The sequence below is a fragment of the Drosophila pseudoobscura genome, chromosome 3, assembly GCF_009870125.1.
Source record: "Drosophila pseudoobscura strain MV-25-SWS-2005 chromosome 3, UCI_Dpse_MV25, whole genome shotgun sequence".
In the NCBI taxonomy this organism is placed as follows: Eukaryota; Metazoa; Arthropoda; class Insecta; order Diptera; family Drosophilidae; genus Drosophila; species Drosophila pseudoobscura.
This window is the reverse complement of record NC_046680.1, coordinates 2,091,074-2,112,151: the sequence shown is the minus strand read 5'-3', so window position 1 is coordinate 2,112,151 and position 21,078 is coordinate 2,091,074. Positions and strand designations below refer to the sequence as shown.

At 46.6% G+C, this 21,078-nt stretch overlaps 1 protein-coding gene across 2 annotated transcripts in view; it reads right to left on the bottom strand.

Moving 5' to 3' along the window:
• Positions 1–7,014: 7,014 nt before the first annotated feature.
• Positions 7,015–21,078, bottom strand: part of LOC26532507 (angiopoietin-related protein 1) — a 104,765-nt gene continuing 90,701 nt past the window's right edge. For both annotated transcript variants that reach the window (XM_033377386.1, XM_033377385.1), the window contains exon 8: positions 7,015–7,472. In XM_033377386.1, the coding sequence (XP_033233277.1) occupies positions 7,281–7,472 (192 nt within the window). In that variant the 3' untranslated portion in view covers positions 7,015–7,280. The remainder of the gene's footprint in view (positions 7,473–21,078) is intronic.

The following is a 21,078-nucleotide window of genomic DNA, read 5'->3' as shown; positions in this document are numbered from 1 at the left end:
GAACCGTGAGAGCATACTACTGCAGGTTAAGGGCAGTCCCATCCGGTGGCTTGGATGTATTTGGACAAGGTCCCTGGTTTGATTACGGATAGGTCCGAAATGTCCGTGAGGAAAGCGGCCCCGAGAATACGAAGACGACGATTTCCAAGGGCTGGGCAGTGGCAGAAGAAGTGGGGGACCGATTCCTCCTCCTCCTCGTCGCGACAACTCCTGCAGAAGTCGTTATGAGGGATTGACAGTCTAGAGGCGTGAGTGCCGATCTGCCAGTGTCCCGTAATGGCTCTAGTAACTGCAGAGCACTGTGCTCTGCTGAGTTTATACAGCTCTGCTGAGCGCTTCTTCGATCGATATGGCCATATCAATCTTGAGACTTTACAGGAAACGGTTTGCTGCCATCTCCTATTGGCATTTTGCTCGAACAATTCGTGCGTTAGGAGCCTGCACGTAGCCAAAGGCATCGCTACTTGCTCCCTCTCCGATAGGAGAGGAATCGTAGTACCCTGCCTGGCTAGCTCGTCGGCGGCGTCATTCCCCTCGATGTCCCTGTGGCCGGGGACCCATATAAGGAAGAGATCTAACTGCTCTGCGATCTCGTGCAGAGACCTGCGGCAGTCATTTACAGTCGCTGAGTTCGACGATATTGAGCCTAGAGCTTTGATAGCTGCTTGGCTGTCCGAGAAGACGCACACTAAGTGCGTATCTAGGAGTAGTTTGGAGACGATCGAAATGGCCTCCCTGATGGCTTCAACCTCCGCTTGGAACACACTACAGTGATCCGGGAGCCTGAAGCACTGACTGATGTTCAGCTCGCTGCAGTAGACTCCGCCTCCTACGCGGCCGTCTAGCTTTGAGCCATCAGTGTAGAAGTGGACCGCATTAGCAGGCCCTGGTTCGCCCATCTCCCAGTCCTCCCTAGATGGGATTGATACCTGGAAGGGCGTCGAGAGGTGATCACTGGGGATACAGTAATCTGTCCTCTCTGGTAATTGCGGGAGTCTCATCAGGATTCCCGAGTGCCCAACCGCGGATGCTTTCCACAGTCTGGCTTCTCTCATTCGGAGGGCGGAAAGTGTTGCCACCTTCTTTCCCATGAGATCAACCGGGAGGAGGTCCAGCACAGTATCCAGGGCTTCCCCTGGAGTAGTGCGTAGCCCGCCGGTTATGCATAGTTCTGCCATGCGTTGAACTCTGCTGAGTTTATTGAGGCCTGTCCTTTTGTCCAAGGCTGGCCACCATACCACCACTCCATAGAGCATGATTGGTCGTATGATGGCGGTGTAGAGCCACCGAACTATATATGGGGTCATTCCCCATTTTAGTCCGATGGCTTTTCTGCAAGTATAGAGGGCCACTGTGGCCTTCTTTACTCTATCCTCTATGCTCAATTTCCAATCGAGCTTTCTATCGAGGATAAGGCCAAGATACTTGGCGTTGTTGCTGAAGACTAGCGTTTCCCCACATAGTCTTGGGGGAATCAGTGCCGGAACTTTGTACTTCCTAGTGAAAAGCACCAGTTCCGTTTTAGACGGGTTGACGCCTAACCCGCATTTGTCTGCCCATTTCGACATTTTCGTGAGAGTACTTGTCATGCACTCACACAACGTCTGCGGAAATTTTCCGGAGAATGCTATGGCAACGTCGTCCGCGTACGCCACCACGCGGCAGCCACCCCCCTCTATCTCCCGCAGCAGTGTGTTCACTGCCACGTTCCATAGGAGGGGCGAGAGGACTCCGCCCTGCGGTGTGCCTCTGCTGACAAATCTGGTACACGTTGACGTCCCCAGTGATGCCTCAACCGTCCTGCATTGTAGCATCTGATCGATCAAGCTCACCGTCCTGGAGTCAACGCCCAGATCCGTCAGTGCGCCCGTGATGGCGGTCGGAAGGATGTTGTTAAAGGCGCCTTCTATGTCGAGGAAGGAACTAGGGTGTACTCCTTAAAATTAAGGGACGCTTCGATGATCGATGTGATCGAGTGTAGGGCCGTTTCGGTGGATCTTCCCTTCCGATAGGCATGCTGGGAGTCTGAGATCAGACTGGACGGAATGCACGCCGTTAGATGCAGCCCCAGGAGCCGCTCCATCGCCTTTAGAAGAAAAGACGATAGACTTATGGGTCTGAAATCTCTTGAGGCAGTGTGCGAGGGCTTGCCTGCCTTGGGTATGAATACGACTTTGGTCTGAAGCCAGGTGTCAGGAATGCACCCGTGGGAGAAGATTCCCTCGTAGATTATTTTGAGCCAGTTAATGGCTTTGTGTCCCGCGTGAATCAGTTGGGCAGGGGAAATGCCGTCTGGCCCCGCGGACTTGTAGGGTTTAAAACTTCTGATCGCCCAGGAAATGTTCTCCTGGCTTAGCAGTCTCAGGATGGCATTTGAGGCGACGGAAGGAGGCGCGAGGTAGTTGGGTCTGTTTTCATCGCAGCCAGGGAAGTGGGTATTTAGGAGAAGATTTAGCGACTCCTCGCTGGACGTAGTCCACGACTGGTCGGTGTTCTTCAAGTAGCCCAGGGTGGGTGTTGTCTTCGAGAGAACTCTGCGCAAGCGTGAGGCTTCTGAGTTACTCTCGATTTCGCTGCAGAACTTACGCCAGGAGGCGCGTTTGGCTTTTCTAAGTTCTTTGTTGTAGGTTGACAGACTGGCTTTGTACTCGGCCCAGTTTTGCTCAACGTTTTCAGCCTTAGCTTTATTGAAGAGTCTCCGGGAGGCTTTCCGGAGTTCACCCAGTTTCGGATTCCACCATTCAGGTTTCTTCCGGCCTCTGTTCTTGCCAGAGGGGCATGCTTTGTCGAGCGCCTTATTGCAGGCGTCGGTAAAGATCTTAAGAAGACGAGTCGTGGCCTCCTTGGAGAACTCCTCCTCAGATGGGGGCTCAGGGAGAACACGACAGAGGTAGTCAGAATACCGAGTCCAGTTTGTCCGCCTGATGTTCCGGAATCGGACTGGCTTCGGCACTGAGAAGGAGAAGACAGTTTCCACGTACCTGTGGTCCGAGAAGGAGTGCTCTTCCAGGACCCTCCAGGATACAATGTTACGCTGTATCTCATGAGAGGCAAGCGTGAGGTCCAGGACCTCCTTGCGGTTTTTAATGATAAAGGTGGGATCACTACCCCGGTTGAATAAGACCATCTGTGTGGTCAGTAAGTAACTGAAAAGGTACTCACCCCTTTCGTTTGTGTCAGTGCTTCCCCACTGACAGTGATGTGCATTGGCATCACACCCCACAATTAGGCCGATGTCCTTGGCCGAGCAGTCTGCGATTAGAGCCCGGAGAGGCGCGTGTGGAGGGGGGTCTGGTTGTTCATGCCCCATGTATGCGGAGCAGATCCTCAGTGAGCGCTCCTGGCCTTCGAGGCTCACTGCGGTGTGGTCTTCATTGCTGAAATTTGGGAGCAAAAATAAGTGCAACTCTCTTTTTGCAAGAATGCAGGTACGAGTTTTACCTGTGGTTTCAGCTACATATAGCTTGTAATCAGAAGTACTCAGACCGGAGACCCTGTTTCCGAGGATCCAGGGCTCCTGAATGAGTACTATGTCGGCTCCACCCTTGGCCAGGTGGAGCAGTAGAGCAGCGCATGCTGCCTTACAATGGTGGAGGTTTATCTGCAGGAGCGTCAACGACATTCCTGAGGCTCGCCTCCACCATTGTTACTTCTGGATCGCTGTCAGGGGACTCCGGCTCCTCCCCGACAATGATATGGCTGAGACCTCTGGCTAGGTCGCTCTCGTCGAACGCGTAGTCGTCCAGGATGTCGTCCGACATCAAGGACGCCGCATCCGACGCCGGGTTATCCTCCTCACACGAGGCCCCCTCTTTCGGGATCTCCGGCAGCTCCGGGTCTGGCTCGACCTCCGCTTGCCTGCCCTTGCGATCGGACTTGTACGTGGATATGGTGACCTTCTTATAGCCATAATCCACTACACCGTCCGACTTTGCGAGGAGATCTATTGATTCCTCATTTAGGACGAGGATAATCTGGCGCCTCTGCCCTTGGATATCCTCCACCTTTGCCACCTTCCAATCGGCTGTAGGAAGGTGGGGGTTGCAGACCTGCAGTAACCTAAGGATCTTCTCAGGCTCTGCAGGCTTAGCCGAGACCCACGCTCTGGCTCTCGGGCGACTAGGGACATCTTCCCACTTCACGGCCTCCAGTTTCGCCCCTGGATAGACCTCTTTTAGGGCCGCCACCGCCTTCATGTAGAGGGCCGCAGAGCGAGCGTCTTGGCAGGCGATGGCTTTCACCTTGCCTTGATGCCACCCTGCGTCCTCACACTTTGGCGGTGGTCCGCCGTTCTCCTCAAGTTCCAGTAGGAACCGGTCCTGGAGCTCGTTCTCCACCAGGTGCCACTTATCGCGGGGGACATGGCCGTCCTCGGCGCCCCTGTCCAGGACACCGATCAGGGTCTTGCCCCTCGCCACCTCAGCGAACGACCGGTTCGTGAAGTGGGTCTTCGCCCGCTTGGCTTGCTGGGCTTGACCTGGCTGATTTGCGGGGTCCTCCGCTGAGCGTTGCCGCTTGTTGGGGGCCTTGGCTGCGCCCTTTCCGACTTTGGCTGGCTGGAACAGGGGAAGGATTGAGCAGGCCCACAGCCTCTGCTCCTTTCCTTCGGTTGACGCCTTGAAATTCGGGTCTTCGTTTTACAGGATGAAGGCCGCTCGTCTCCTGTCCTGGTACGACGGCTTTCCTCCCCGTGGTGCAGAGACGCTGCCCGCCGGGGCTCCCAAGGGTTCTTCGGTCCCGGTGCGCTTACCAGCCGCGATTACGCTCTGCTTGGCAGCCACCCCGGTATCCGCTTCGCCCTTGGAGCCACCCGACTTGGAAGGACCCGATTGCCTTTTCGGGCCCCCCCTCGCTGCGGCTGCTGCCTGAAGACGGTGGACCGACTCAGTCTCCTTCCCCGTCTTCTTTGGACCCGGTTTCCCAGGCGCTGGTGCAGAGGGATTGGCTTGTCCCTCCGGTACTTTAAGAGGAGTACCGAGCTCCTTTGCGGTGTTTTTATTTTTAATATATGATTTATTTGGCATTTTTGTTCCCACGAGTAGGCGGGAAGGGGTTGGTCACCCGAGGCATAGCCCGCTTGCCCCGGGAAGCCTGATTTAAACTGGAGGTCGGCAGGTATCCAGAGTCCGCATATTAGCGACCGGGCACCCCCCCGGCCATGCATCCCTCGGCATATAACAGTGTCACCTTGGATTGGGGTAATTTCACTGAGAGTTTTCTTCTCTCCGCCCGACTACCATTTGCCAGCATCCTAGCAGAGACATGACCGTGCTAGGACCTGTTTCCAGCCGCCCTCACGGGGAGAGTATAGTCGCACTTCCACCGGTGTGCACAGTTACGGCGGGTGACGGCTCGCTCGCAACCCTCTGTGTCCTAGGGGGGTGTGAGACGCAGACCGCACCGGGTATTACTAACCGGAGCGGCTGCGCCTCAGTTCCGAGTTCACAGTTGTGCGAGCCGACCCGTCATCCGTTTGTCCCCCTGTAGCACCCGATGGCTGACGGCCCGCTACCCTGTATCTAACGGGTATATTGTTTTCGGCTATTTCTTGCAACTACTCTGATACCTCGTGCCTCGACATTCAATTCAAATTCGTCTTCGATTATCGTTCTCGTTCAAACATATAAAAAACAAATAAAAAAAAAAAAATGTGTAAATGTTGTTGTGTAAAATCTTCATAAACAAACATTATGGCAGAAAAAAGTAAATCCACTCTTGAAGACTTAAAGATTAAGTTCAAAAGTCGAGTAAAAAGCATTCGCCGCTTAGATCGATTAGATCAAGGGTCGATTCCTTTGCAATTACCGGAATTACAATGTAGATTAGATTGTTTGAATGCTTCAATTGAAAAGGCTAACCATTTGCAGGAGCAAATCGAGGACATAACAGGTGATGATGCATATGCAGCCGAGTTGGAAGAGCTGATAATTGTCACCAAAGGAAAGATAATGTCGCTTATCGCCGCCTTTGATGCAGCAAGCGAGACGAAGCCTGGGAAGACCGATTCGTATTTGGTCAGATAATGCCACAAATTTTGTTGGAGCGCGGAACGAACTGGCGGAACTTAAGTCGCTATTCCTAAGCGACAGTCATCAAGAAGCCGTGCATGTTCGGGCGAAGCCCGAGTGTAAATTTTGTACCATCGTTCTATTGCCTATCAATTCACTTTCCTTTCCATTTTTGTCATTACTAAACTAACGTACGGTAGTGTAGCTTTATCTATGCTCGCTCAGCAACATGCTCTCATTTAATCATCTAGTCTTTATCTATGCTCGCTCTTGTTATCTTTTCTTTCCTATGCCGTCGCTAAGCCGTCAGCAGCTGCGCCTGCTCTAGCAGTTTCCGCTTGATATAGTTGGAGAACAGACCTTTTTTGTCCCCAATCTATTACTTTGTCTCGAGATCGGCTCGCTTGCATCTCCAAGTGTATCACCAAGTATATTCTGGCCACTCGGCGGATCAATAATAAACTAAGCTTAAGGTACCCGGGCCCGTCGCAGTTCCGCAGAAACGCTGACATTGCGCCTCGTGCCCGGCGGGCGCGCTCCCACGGTCAGCGAATCTGCCTACTCATCGATCTTGCAGAAATCGCTCCGCCCAGTGGCCAATTTGGTTAACATTTGTTAACTACTCCCGTGGTCGTCCTCGGTCAAGCTCAAGTTCTTAAGCACCTGCTGGATGGCGTCGGCTGTTTCCTTCCGCTGCTTGCACCGCAGTTGCCAGAAGATTCCGACTATGGGTACGCCTACGGCTACGGCTATCACGGGCCCAGTGACAAGGCCCGTCTGAGCTTCAGCGATGCGTTCCAAATTTTCCTCACTGAGTTTGTGGAGGTATGGCACGCTCAGCAGAGTTTGGTGCCGAGTGGCGTTGATTCTCGTGGCCGCTGCCACACCTGGGAGGCGTTTCGGTACGCCATTGAAGTTGGTGTCCGTAGAACCATTGATGTAGGCGACTTGATCAAAAGTCACCAGGTTTGTTAAAAAATATTTAATTATTTAAGCCTTTAAGCTATTTGTATTTATTTTTCTATATTTTCTTCCTTAGATTTGTGCTGGAATGGTTATTATATTGTATAATATGTATATGTATAAATTTCCTTTTCTAACTAGCTAGAATGTTCTATGATAGTAAATGTTCAATTTAGAATATGAGCTGTACATATGAAAATTATCTAACAGATAAATTATTTCAATTAATTAATCTACAGTAAAGATTTAAAAATAAGTTAAAATGTTTTTAACACAACAACAAAATTGGAGAATATGTTCTTCAATTAACTAAACAGAGGTTACCAGCATTGACTGTGGTTGCGGTGCCCGGGGACGAATCATCATCGTGGCCTTTTTTAGTGTGTAATCCCAGCCTCTCCAACGAAACCAGACAATTCCCTGACGAGCAGTTAGATCTTGGGGATCATGAAGGTATAGTCCATTTAATCCACGGCCACAGGACTTCCACCACCAGCCCCCCTAAAAGATAAGAGCAGATAATTCGATTTTTTATTTATTATTACTCAAAATGAGTGTTGGGGTATATTAGATGTGTGGTGAAAGTGGATGTGTGTAACGTCCAGAAGGAATCGTTTCCGACCCCATAAAGTATATAACTTCCATCTCTATTTTCGCTTCTTTTTCTTAAACAAAATATAGATTTTGTAACGGAAAACTGTTTTGTACCTTTTAGTCTTAAGGAACAGAGACATTTAAAATTCTTTTAAGTGTATGCTCCAGCCAGTGAGAAGTAGTTTAAGTTCGTACCCCATAAGTTATTTACAAATCATAATAAAAATAAATTATAATTCAGGACGAATTCTGAGAAGGATTGCCCTCTTGGGCATGGGTTTAGAATCAAAATTAAAATAAAAAATAATAACATATAAGCACATATATTTCATATATGTATGTAATCAAAAAATTGTCTGTAACCTCTCTGCAGATCGTTTATATCTCCACCTCCGTATGGATTTATGAGGCCAATAATATATTAGAGTTCACCTTTTTCATCATGAAATTAAACTTACCGATGAGTGTTATTTACCCAGATTTCAGTAAATCATTCAATTCGGTAATCATCCAGTATTAGGACATTTCACATCACTCTCGCTTGCAATCCGATCGGCTCTTTACACCCTGGTGAGAAATGAGCCTCGTAGTTTTTAATTCAATGTTCATGTATATTGCGATTGACCTATTTACACGCTCATGATTGTAGTACACCGCCTAAGTAACTATTTTTGCGCGCATAGCTGTGTTGTTGTTTACTCGGGTCCAGAACATAGCTGTAATGTTCTCACACGCATGGCCAGACCCGCAGCTGCACACGCACACAGCGATGCGTTCCGTTGTTTTGTATTGAAAACGTCGCGTCGAGTCTTATCGCGTGATCTTTCAATTCCCTTTTGCTCGACTTCTTTTCGCGGAGTTGATGCAGTAGAAACTTCTAGACGAAGCCGCCCGCACGCTTACTTTGAACCGCAGTAGAAACTTCGAGACGAAGCCGCCCGCACGCATTGTTTGTACCGCCGCAGAATCGAACCCCCCGCTATTCTTGTAATATAATTGTACTATAACCACCAATATTAAATAATCAATAAATAATAAATAAGCTCAAGATATAAACGATTATACAGTCCACTAATTCATAACCATAGCAAATTTTGGTCCTTCGAGCCGGATCTCCGCGTTTGAGTTTATTTATATACATATTGAGTGATACCGTTACCCGCTGTTTGCCATTAAGGCCCTAGTGCATCGTCTAATTCAGCAACGTGGGGCCTGCAAATCCCAATTAACTCGCGTGGCTGCGGAGGCTCAAGAGTTTGTACAGTCATGTACTTCTGTGCAAACATTAGAGCACAAGTTGGACCGACTTGTTGCAACTTTCAACCGCTTTATGGAGCTGTCTGAAGAGCTGGTCCAATATAATGCTGAAGATGAATACGTGGATCCGGATTTGGACATCCCCGAATATGAGAAAAGGTTCTTTAGTGCGCATAGTATCTTCACTGAAGCCATACGTGACCGGAGCAGTCACGAGACTGAGCACGACAACTCAAATCTACTGCTATCGACCACTGTGGAACGCTTATTTGAGGGACAAACTCAACTTCTGGAGAGGATTCGGGACTCATCGGGAACCACAGAGCTGCAGTTCGAGAAAATACGCATTCCGACGTTTTCGGGCAGATACGAGGATTGGTGTCAGTTTAGTGACTTGTTCTTAGGGTCAGTCGACAAGAAGAGTAGTCTGTCCAAGTGCCAAAAGTTTCATTATTTGAAATCCTATCTGGATGGTGAAGCGTTGTCTCTGATAAAACATATTCCCGTATCGGATGCCAATTACCAGGACGCATGGGAGAGGCTCGAAAATCGCTACAACAAGAAGTCACTGATTGCTCGTTCGTTCATTCAAAACTTTCTTTCGTTGCCAACCGCAAAGGGTTGAAAAATCGCCGAGTTGCGTAAGATAGTCGACACCGCTGACGAAAGTATACGTGGTCTACATGCGCTGAGCTGCGACAGCCGCGATGTGTGGCTAATCCATATCTTGCTCTCAAAGTTAGACCCGGAATGCAAGGAAGCGTGGGCCACCTCCAGTGAATCGTGCAAGGAAAATGTGACCATAAATGACCGGTTCGGCTTTGTCTTCGCCCGTTGCGATGCACTTGAGTCTTGTCAAGATCCAAAGCTAATCCAGGATACACACACGGTGCTGAATAAACGTCGTGCAATTTCTCATCATGTGGACGTGCCAAATACGTCTGCTTGTGATTGTGTATATTGTCACGAGCAACACAGCCTTTATGCGTGCACTCAATTCAAGGCTCTGGATGTTGTGGACCGCCGCAAGTTCGCAAGGGATGGTCATTTGTGCTTCAATTGTCTAAGCCGATCTCATCAAGTCAAGGAGTGTAATTCCACAAACACGTGCCGTCTGTGTAAGCTGAGGCACCACACTCTTGTTCATCCAGAGGACATACGCTCTGTCACGGCTTCCGCTGATGTCAATAACTCCGCTGACTCACCCGTCCGCTCGTCCAGTTTCCCTGATGACGCTGATCCTGCCGTGGTCAGCCATCATACATTGGAGAGGAAATTCGTGGCCAAGAGTCAGGCCATATTGCCAACGATTTTGGCCACTATAGTCGACTCCTGGGGCAACGAGACAACCTGCAGGATACTGCTGGATACTGATTCAACTATAACGATGGTCGCCGAATCATTTATTCAACGAATTGTATTGCTGCGCACGCATGCTCATATACAGTGGTTGGTCTAGGCGCAAACTCTGCTGGGGTTACTAGAGGTCGTACCACATTCACGTTGCTTTCCCGCACAAGCTCAGCCTCAGTGGTGGTCACAGGTCTGATTATGAACACTTTAACCTCCTCGATGGCAGCCCAGCGGATCGAGTCGAACGCTCCGATGTGGGAAGAGATTCGTGATCTACCCACTTGGTAAACCAGGTGAAATCGACGTGATTTTAGGAGGTGATCAGCTTTGAAACATTTACACTGGACAACGCAAAGAGTTTGGTTCTGAATATCCTATTGCAATTTATACTCATTTTGGTTGGGTCATTACAGGCAGCTACCATCTCAGTAGTGATGCTCCCAACCACGCACTAGCACATCACGTCCACGAGGATCTGGACACGTTGCTTCTATCGTTCATGGACATGGAAATAGCTCAACCAAGTGACGCTATCATTGACGCAGTGATCCCGCTGAGCAAAATTTCGTTCATACGCACGCCCGCAGAAACGATGGCGTGTTCATCGTCCAATATCCGTTCAAGGAATCTGCCCCTCAGATGGGACCCACACTGCCACAAGCACTACGCCGCTTTTCTTCTCTCGAGCGGAAGTTTCGGAAATTTCCTAGGCTCAAACAACAGTATGTCGACTTTATGGAGTATTATATACAACGTGGACACATGGAGGTGATTCCTTCTACTACCGTCAAAAACGATCCCGGCAACCACAATTACTTAGCACACCACACAGTATTTAAACCAGATAGCACCACCACGCAATGCCGAGTTGTATTCGATTGCTCTGGGGAGGACTGCAATGGATCTCCACTTAATTCACGACTACACTTCGGACCAGCTATTCAAAGGGATTTACTTGGAGTATGTCTACGTTTCCGTCAGCATCGCTATTTGTTTTGTTCGGACATTGAGAAAATGTTTAGAGGCATCCTGGTTTCAGAAGATCACACGTATTACCAACGGATTGTCTGGCGAAAGGAGGAGACTCGATCATTATCGACTGCTGACCGTGATGTATGGTTTAGCGTCTTCACCGTTTTTGGCTGTTCGAGCTCTCAAGCAAATCGCGCAAGATCATGCCGATCTTGACAAAACGGAGTTTGCGGTCTGAGATTGCAAAGATCTACGATCCACTGGGGTTGCTTGCCCCCACAACTGTATTTCTAAAGGTTCTCTTTCAAGATAGTTTGCTGAGCTCGGTCGAATGGAACGAACCACTACCCGCGCAGCTATGCGCACGGTGGCAACAGTTTGTAGGTGAAGTTCATTTACTGGAACGCTGTAACATACCTCGCTACCTATCCTCGTCACTTCAAGCAACGAAACTGCATGGATTCGCCGATGCTTCGTCTCATGCATACGCCGCTGTCATCTACAGTCGCGTGAGATTCAATAATGACTATGCTGTAACACTGATCGCCGCAAAAACCCGTGTGGCACCCATCAAACCTATCTCCATCCCACGGCTCGAATTGAATGCCGCCCATCTTCTGTCGAAATTGATGTCTCTGGTTAAGCAAGCTCTAACTTTTCCTATTTCCAGTACTTTGTGTTGGTCAGACTCCGAAATTGTGCTACATTGGCTCTCATCACCTCCACGGACTTGGAACACTTATGTTTGTAATCGCACTGCTGAGATCCTGGAAGCTTGCCCACGTAGCTGCTGGCAACACATTCACACTGAGGACAATCACGCGGACTGTGCATCACGCGGACTTCTACCAAAGGAGCTGGTAGAACATCAACTGTGGTGGAATGGACCACCGTGGCTTTCGCAATCACATCGCACTTGGCCACCTGCTAAGTCAAAGTTTACACTGTAGACTGAGGAAGTAAAGGTCAAACCCTAAGTTAATCTATACATTTCCGATGAAGGAAATGCTCTTAATTCTATGATCAACAAAGCTTCCCCAGGTTAAATCTCTTGCGGACAAATAGCCATTGCTTTCGCTTTGTACATCGACTTCGTTGCAAGGACCGCCTGTCATCGTTTTTATCGTCATGGGAGCTTCAATATGCCCGCTCTACGGTAATCAAACATGTCCAGATGGAGTTTTCCAAGTGGAGTACAAACAGCTGAGCACTGCATTCTTAAAAATCCAAGTTGATTCACTACACTCCATTTGTTGACGACCACGGAATTCTGCGCGTAGGAGGACGCATTGGAAATTCGATGGCAACCTATGATGCAAAACATCCCATACTTCTTCCAAAGGAATCACCAGTCGCTGTTTTATTAGCTAGACACCAGTACGTCACATCGTTATACGCTGGAGTCGAATTTATGTTCCCATGAGTAAAATGTATATTACAACTGCCCTATTCATACGCTCATGAGTGTATTGCACCGCTTAGGTAACTATTTTTACGCGCATAGCTGTGTTGCTATTGCTCGTGTCCAAAACATAGCTCTAATGTTCTCACACGTACAGCTAAAGACCGCAGCTGCACACGCATACAACGATGTGTACCGTTTTGCATTGGACCGTCGCATCGCCTGATCATTCAATTCTCTTTTGGCTCGACTTCTTTTGTGGAGTGGAAGTTAGTCGAAATCTCTGGATGAAACCAACCGCACGCAAAGTTTATACCGTCACATCATAGACAACCCCCGCTATTCATATAAATGTGTAACATAACCACCCATATTAAATAACCAATATATGAAAATAAACAAGCTCAATATATTAAAAGATTATACAGTCCACTAATTTATATCCAGTAACTACTAACTAACTACTACTCTACTATTTTTTTCGTGTTCTCTTTGAGTCTCCACCTGAGGAGGAGGTGTCCAGGGAGGCCACTACTCAGCTCGTTAAAATATTTACCGACTCCTGCAGTTAGCCGCTCGATAAATTCTGCCGCTCTGCCGTAGCAGAGTCCGGAAGTAACTTGAATGGTGCACTCCTAAACTGGGGAACTCCGGAAAGCCTCCCGGAGACTCTTTAAAAAAAGCTATGGTTGAGAACGTTGAGCGGAACTGGGCCGAATACCAGGTCAGTCTGTCAATTTATAATAAAGAACTAAGGAAGCTTCGCGCTTCCGCAGAGTTGTCTCGAAGACAACACCAACTCTGGGCTATTTAAAGAACGCTGACCAGTCTTGGACTACGTCCAGCGATGAGTCACTAAATCTTCTCCTTAATACTCACATCCCTATCTGCGATGAAAACAAACCAAACTACTTCGCGGCTCCTTCTGTTGCCTCAAGTGATATATGAACCTTCTATACCAGGAGAACACTTCTTGGGCGATTTCTATGGCTTTAAAGTACAAGTTTGCGGGGCATTTTCCCTACCCAACTGATTCACGATGGACAAAAAGCCACTATTTGGCTCAAAATGATATACCTCGTATATCGCAAACATCCCAGATACCTGTCTTCAGACCAAAGTCGTCTTCAGTCCCAACGCAGGCAAGCCTTCGCACAATGCCGATGGAACGACTCCTGGGGCTGCATCTAACGGCGAGAATTCCGCCTAGTCTAATCTCAGACTCCCAGCAGCCTATCGGAAAGGAACATCCACTGAAACGGCCCTACACTTGATCACATCGATCATCGAAGTGTCCCTTAACTTTAAGGATTACACCCTGGTAGCCTTTCTCGACAGAGAAGGGGCCTTTAAAAACATCCTTCCGACCGTCATCACAGGCGCACTAGCGGACATGGGGGTTGACTCCCGGACGGTTATCCTAATCGAGCAGATGCTACATTGCAGGAAGGTTGAGGCATCACTGGGGACGTAAAAATCACTTAGATTTGTCAGCAGAGAAACACCCTCTTATGGAACGTGGTATTGAACATACTTCTGCGGGAGAAAGAATCATACGAACAATCATGCCCTATGGAGTGGTGTATGGTGGCCAGCCGTATACAAACGAACTTCTCTCGCACGCACTACTCCACGGGAAGCCCTGGATACCGTGCTGAACCTCCTCCCTGTAGATCCCATGGGAAAGAATGTGGCAATACTTTCCGCCCTCAGAATGAGAGAAGCCAAGCTGTGGAAAGCGTCCGAGGTTGGCCACTTGGGAATCCTGACGAGACCCTCGCACTTACCGGAGAGGACAGACTATTGTATCCCCAGTAATCACCTCTGGACGACTTTCCAGGTATCAATCCCACCTAGGGAGGACTGGGAGATGGGCGAACCAGGACCCATATTGCGGTCCACTTCTACAATGATGGCTCAAAGTTAGACTGCCGAGTGGGAGGCGGAGTCTAGTGTATCGAGCTGAACATCAGTACTTGCTTCAGGCTCCCGGATCAGTGTAGTGTGTTCCAATTGGAGGTTGTGGCCATTAAAAGGGGCTATTTTTATTGTCTTCAAACTTCTTCTAAGCACGCACTCAGTGTGCGTCTGTGCGGCAGCACAATGGACGTCTGATAGTTCCATGGGAGCTTGGGGGGCGGTGGTTTTATCCGCCCTTCCTCGGCTACCGCCTGAACCTAACCTAACCTAATTTAGTAAAATGGAAAAATCAGCAAAACGGAAAGGAAAATTCTAAAGCTGGCTATTTGCTTTAAAAGAGGATTAATGTAGGTTTCTATCTCTATTGGTGCTTCTTAAATTCAACGTACTGGTCTCGACCGTACGATTTTTTCATGTTTTTTTTTTACCTTATCCCATAAATAACTTCATGTCTGTTTCACAAAAACCTCAGCTGGCTTTTAATAGAGACTTTGAAGAAAAACTTGTATCAAGAATTTCTTATAGGAGAAAATTGGAAATGAAAACACGACTATAAAAATACCAAAAACTACTAAAGAAGTTTCAGATAAAAGTTTATGAAATTATATTTCGGGACAAGAGTATATGGAAATGTTTTTTTATTCACTTTTAATTCTTTGAACTCGGTTGAAATTTCCACGGAAGTGCCATTCTGTTACAAAATGTATAAGTTAGAGAGGGTTTATTTAAGTTCATACCGGCCCGCTTCCAAGTAGGTCGACATTCTATAGCATTTTTCCAGGAATCTTCGGTGGGATTTAATGGAACCGAACCAACTGGCTAGGGTCCCTATGAGTTTCAAGAATAGTAAAGGACAATTTTACGTTACGGACTCACTTTTTTGTCTCACCTTGATTTGATGTCCCGCTAACCAGTTTCAAAACCCTTTTTCGTGGATGTTGACATGCAATGACTGCATCTTTCAAGAGGCGATGCAATTACTGCACTGCCAAGAGGCCCGTGTAACACCTGCAGAAGGCTGTTACGCGAGCATGTAGGAAAGATAGCTGTTAGACTTATATTCGAGGAAGATTGGCACGAAAGTTTCTAAGAGAACTAGACATGCATTAAAAATAAACATAAAAATACCACTACAATTACTAATTACTAATTACTAGAAAGGTTTGTAAGGATTAGTAATTTCGTAAGAGGAAGAGAATTAGTGGTGGATATGATATGGTAGAGGGAATTATAATCCGAGCATAAGACCCTAAACGGTTCATGCAAGGAATATTTCGATCTACACAGTGGATGGAACAACGGTATAAAATTTCTAGTAAGTCTAATAGGAATCGTGAAGTTTATGCGGCTTAACAGATCAGGGCTGTCTATGTCACCCCTGATTAAGTTGTGCATAAAAATCACACCAAGCATTTTTCTACGGTTAACTAAGGATGGGAGGTTTACTATTAGCAGTCTGCTAGAGTAAGATGGGAGTCTTACACCCGCATCCCAGTTAAGGCCCTGCAGAGCAAAGAGTAACAAGTTTTTCTGTACTGAATCTATACGATCCTGGTGTACTTTGTACAGAGGGCACCATACACAGGAGCCGTATTTTAAGATCGGACGAACAAGCGAGGAATGGAGCGTCTTCGTTATATAGGGGTCGTCAGATTCCTTTGACCACCTCTTTATAAACCCAAGCACGCCCATGGCCTTGTTTACCATGGTAGAAATGTGTTCAGAAAACTTTAACTTGGGGTCTAACATAACACCCAGATCATCCACCAGGGTAATTCTCTCAAGAGAACCACCAAATTGGGTATAGGGAGCCAACAAGGGGCTAGAACGATGAAATGTTATAACTTTGCATTTCGAGGCATTAAGGTGTAAGTTTGCACAACACCATGATTGAAAGTTATTGAGATCGGATTGCAAGCGAGAATGAAATGAAATGTCCTTATACTGGACACAGAGTTTAACATCACCCGCATACATAAGTACTCGAGAGTATGTTAATACCGAAGGCAAGTCATTAATAAAGAGTGTGAAGAGTAAGGGGCATAGATGGCTGCCCTGTGGTACTCCCGAAGAAACCCTTACCGCTTGTTGTGGTCTTATATCCCTGCTCATGGAATCCCAATTTTTGCATCTATTAAATGGATGGCCACTAATCCATAATCGTCTAGCTCCCGTTATCCTAAAAAAACAGCACGGCACTGTTCACAAAAGCTCTCGCTCTAGTGTTGTTTACCGTCGAAGCTTTTTAGGGTACGAAAATCTGTTACATCTACGATTTTGAAGGTGCGAGAAAGCTAAAAACGCGGAATTATAGAGAATGACCATGACCAGATTGCCAAAATGAAATAAGATCGGATTAATATTATAGAAAGGAACAAATTAAACTGCTGTGGCTACGTAACGGCCTTCTACACACACTCGTATCGTGCAATGTGTGCGCCCTCTGGCGGAGGCGCTGTCTACTCAAACAAACGGAAAAAAACTTTTGAATATATATATATACCTTTGGTTAAAATGCAAATTGATTAATAACATTTCCTTTTAGCTCTATCCTTTTCTTGGCTCCTTACTCAATTAATGTTTTCTGAAAATCTTCTACCATTGCAAAAAATGGTATGGGCATGCTTGCGCAAATATAAATATTCGAAGCAGAGCAACGCAGAATTGTTTTAAGCAAGTGCCATCGAGCATCAGTGTTTGTTTTTGCTATTGCCTGTTTTTATACCCGATACTCAAAATGAGTATTGGGGTATATTAGATTTGTGGTAAAAGTGGATGTGTGTAACGTCCAGAAGGAATCGTTTCCGACCCCATAAAGTATATATTCTTGATCAGCATCAATAGCCGAGTCGATTGAGCCCTGTCTGTCTGTCCGTCTGTCCGTCCCCTTCAGCACCTAGTGCTCAAGGACTATAAGAGCTAGAGAAACGATGTTTTGGATCCAGACTTCTGTGATATGTCACTGCTACAAAAATATTTCAAAACTTTGCCCCGCCCACTTCCGCCCCCACAAAGGACGAAGATCTGTGGCATCTACTTTTTTAAAGATACGAGAAAACCAAAAACGCAGAATCGTAGAGAATGACCATATCTTTTAGACTGCAGAATCTGAATTGGATCGTATTATTATTATCGCCAGCATCAAGAAAACAATTTCATTTTTTCTCGCCCTGTCTCTCTCTAACACACAGGTAGCATAGGCGGCTTTGCTTAGAGTAAAACATTAGCGCCTAGATCTCAGAGACTATAAAAGCTAGTGCAACCAAATTTGGTATCCACACTCCTAATATATCGGACCGAGACGAGTTTGTTTCAAAATTTTGCCACACCCCCTTTCGCCCCCGCAAAGGATGCAAGTCTGGGGATATTCACAAATCTCAGAGACTATTAAAGCTAGAGTAACCAAATTTAGTATCCGCACTCCTGTTAGATCTCACTAGAAAACGTATATCTCAAAATTTCGCCCCACCCCCTTCCGCCCCCACAAAGGACGAAAATCTGTTGCATCCACAATATTGAGGATACGAGAAAACTAAAAACGCAGAATCATAGATAATGACCATATCTATCAGATTGGTGAATCTGGATCAGATCAGATCATTTTTATAGCCAAAAGGAACAAATCAATTTGCAGTGGCTACGCAACGCCCGACGTCACGCTCAGACTGATTTTCTGTCTCTCTCGCACGCACTCTTTGTCGTGTTGTTAAATATTAGCGGCGTCTGCCGGAGGAGAGCCATACTGACTTAGTATCGGGTATAACCGTAGAGTTGCGGTGTCCGCAGCAACTCACAACGTTCCCCCTCGTTTTTATATTATATACTTATTTAATTCCTTTTTTTCTATTTATTTATAATTCTTCTATTTTAATTATTATTAGTATTTGCTTAATATTCAACCTGAAATATTCTCGAATTCTGTGTTTGCTAAATTAGTTTTTGAGTCAATTGGGAGATTAAATAGAGTAGGGAAATGCCCCTGTGTGAAGTAATAAATAAGTTTTAAAATGAAATCGATAATGAACTAAATTATTTTAGGACGCCATGCCGAGTGGATTATGGAAATGAAGTGAGTCTGGGGGTTTTAGGGATCATCGGCCACTAATATGGCTTTGCGGCCCAGATGGTCAAGGTAGGGTGGGCAAAACGCTGCTGCACCTACAGCTACTCAGCAGTGCAACCCGTACTTCAGCATGTTGTTTTCTTTGCAGAGCAACCTCTATGTGTGCATAGCTTGTCACTCTTGGTATACCGTGGATACCGTGGAACTCTGGAAGTGTTTTCACCGCATCCGGAGCTTCTTCATAGACCACCGCTCTATCTAAAGTAATCGGCTCGAAGGCCTTGGCCTCGGGTGCCGTAATTATCGCTGCGTGCAGCTGGCTCTTTACCATCTGTAAACGCTGTTCAAATTCAGCGTTTTGTACTTCCAGTGCAGAACCGCCCGCCGCGGACACAATGGCTTGGAGTTGAGCAGCGTCCAGTTCCTGCTCGTTTCCCCGGGCCGTGTTCAAAATGTAGGCTAACATTGTCGAAAAGTTTTAATAAATCGCTATTGTTATGATGAATACACGTTTTTTTTTGTATTTTTTTCCGCTTTTTAATGTGCTATGTCTTTGTCGTAGGTTAGTTTCTCCCCTAGACTGCCGTCAAATTTGGTTTCCTTTATGAGAGATCTGAGATGTTGCCCGCCGACAACAATGTAATCATATGGCGAGTGTAAAAATAAAATTTCGAAAAAAATTATGCCTGAATGATTTTGGATGTAAACAGTTTTTATGAGCTAGCTCAGTTTCTTCGTTTTATTTTTTATACCCGATACGCAAAATGAGTATTGGGGTATATTAGATTTGTGGTTAAAGTGGATGTGTTTAACGTCCAGAAGGAATCGTTTCCGACCCCATAAAGTATATTCTTGATCAGCATCAATAGTCGAGTCGATTGAGCCCTGTCTGTCTGTCCGTCCATTCGTCTGTCCGTCCCTATCAGCGTCTAGTGCTATTTGGTGTTTATCTGGTTGTATCTTCTTAAATTGTAGTGGTTATCCAGCAGGCCGTCTCATATGTTTCTTCCTGTCTATCGTAGCCGCTGCTCAAAGCCGTCTGCTCAGGTGTAACAAATTTCTTGTGCTACTTTTTGAGCGGGCACTCCGCACTCATACATTTTAAGTTTTAAATATTCAGCTTTCTTTAACTTTTTTGTCGGGTGTTGTCTCCGCACTCCTTTTTTTAGATTTTTCGTTCTCACTTCTTTTTTCTTTAATTTCTTTAACTCAATACCTTTTTGATTTTATAGCGGGCGTTGTGTCCGCACTATAGTTATATCACGAGGGCGGTTCACTCTCGTTGGGCGCCAGTAATAATAAGTGTTCGGGCCAGCCGCTGAAGAATAACCGTAACTTTAACATTATTATTGTATGAGCATAGAGAGCCGCCACATATGTTGTAAAACGTTGACTTTCTGCAGAGCTGCTGCGCTCTCCCGCTAAATGGGCTCTCTGCCGCCGCCACTTCGGCAACTACTTTGATCTGCTGCCGCCACTTCGGCAGTCAATTTGATCTAACGCCGTCGTCTATAGTTTTTAATTCTGCGCATTGGTTGCATATCGATCTCGCATAAAGTTTATCTGGCAATAGCAAGCAATCGGTTTCCGCTAAGCCACCAAGATTAAATACGAATTATAAAGTTTAACCCAAAATCTCTTTTCATTTTTGAAACACATAGGTGCCAAAAAAGCTTGGCATCTCAAACATTGGTGACCCCCCGACGTGATATAAAACCATTGCTTAATCGCGTTCCGTTAAAACACTTATTAATTATACAATATTGTGTTGTTTAACTACCAACAAATACATTTGGGTGCACATTGAAAAACAGTTTAAAGTGCAAATTCAGTGAGAGTGCGGCTGGAATATTTATAGACAAATTCCGGTACTTTAAGCGTCGAATCTCTCATTCTCTGCGCAGCTGCAGCCGCGGTTCTTGACTTTTCGTGTCTTGCATTCTCGCTCTCGCGTCTATACATCGTCGCTTAAGCGGTATTTCATTTTCCGTTGTTGTGTCGAATTGCACAACGGTTAACATGGACAACGATCCGAATACAGGCGCGGGCGGAAATATTGTGGTGGCTGATTCCAGACTGAGTCTGTATAAGCGTAAAAGTCAGTCATTATATGATCGATTGCACAGGCTTGGCGAATGCTTCGCGGGGAATAAAATCGATAAGCTGACCGCCGCGGAAGTCGAGGTGCGCCTTGATATGTTGGCAGAAATTCGAGAGGAATTTAATAAGGCCCATAATGAATTGGCGGCTCTCGATCAAAACGAGATTGGGAATGAGCTGCGCGAAATCTTCGATACTCTTTTCATATCATTGAAAGCTGAGTTGCTGGCTGCTGTTGAAGTAAGCCAGTCACACGCCGCTGCCCATTCTACGACTCTGCCAAACCATTCCGGACATAGTACCATCATCATGGCTCACAAGCAGCGACTTCCTGAGCTGAAGGTGCCGAAGTTTTCTGGTAGATACGTCGAGTTATCGAGAAATTCCAGCACCTTCGCTCTTGCCTTGCTGATGCGGCTTTGGATTCGGTTCGATCGTTGGAGCTC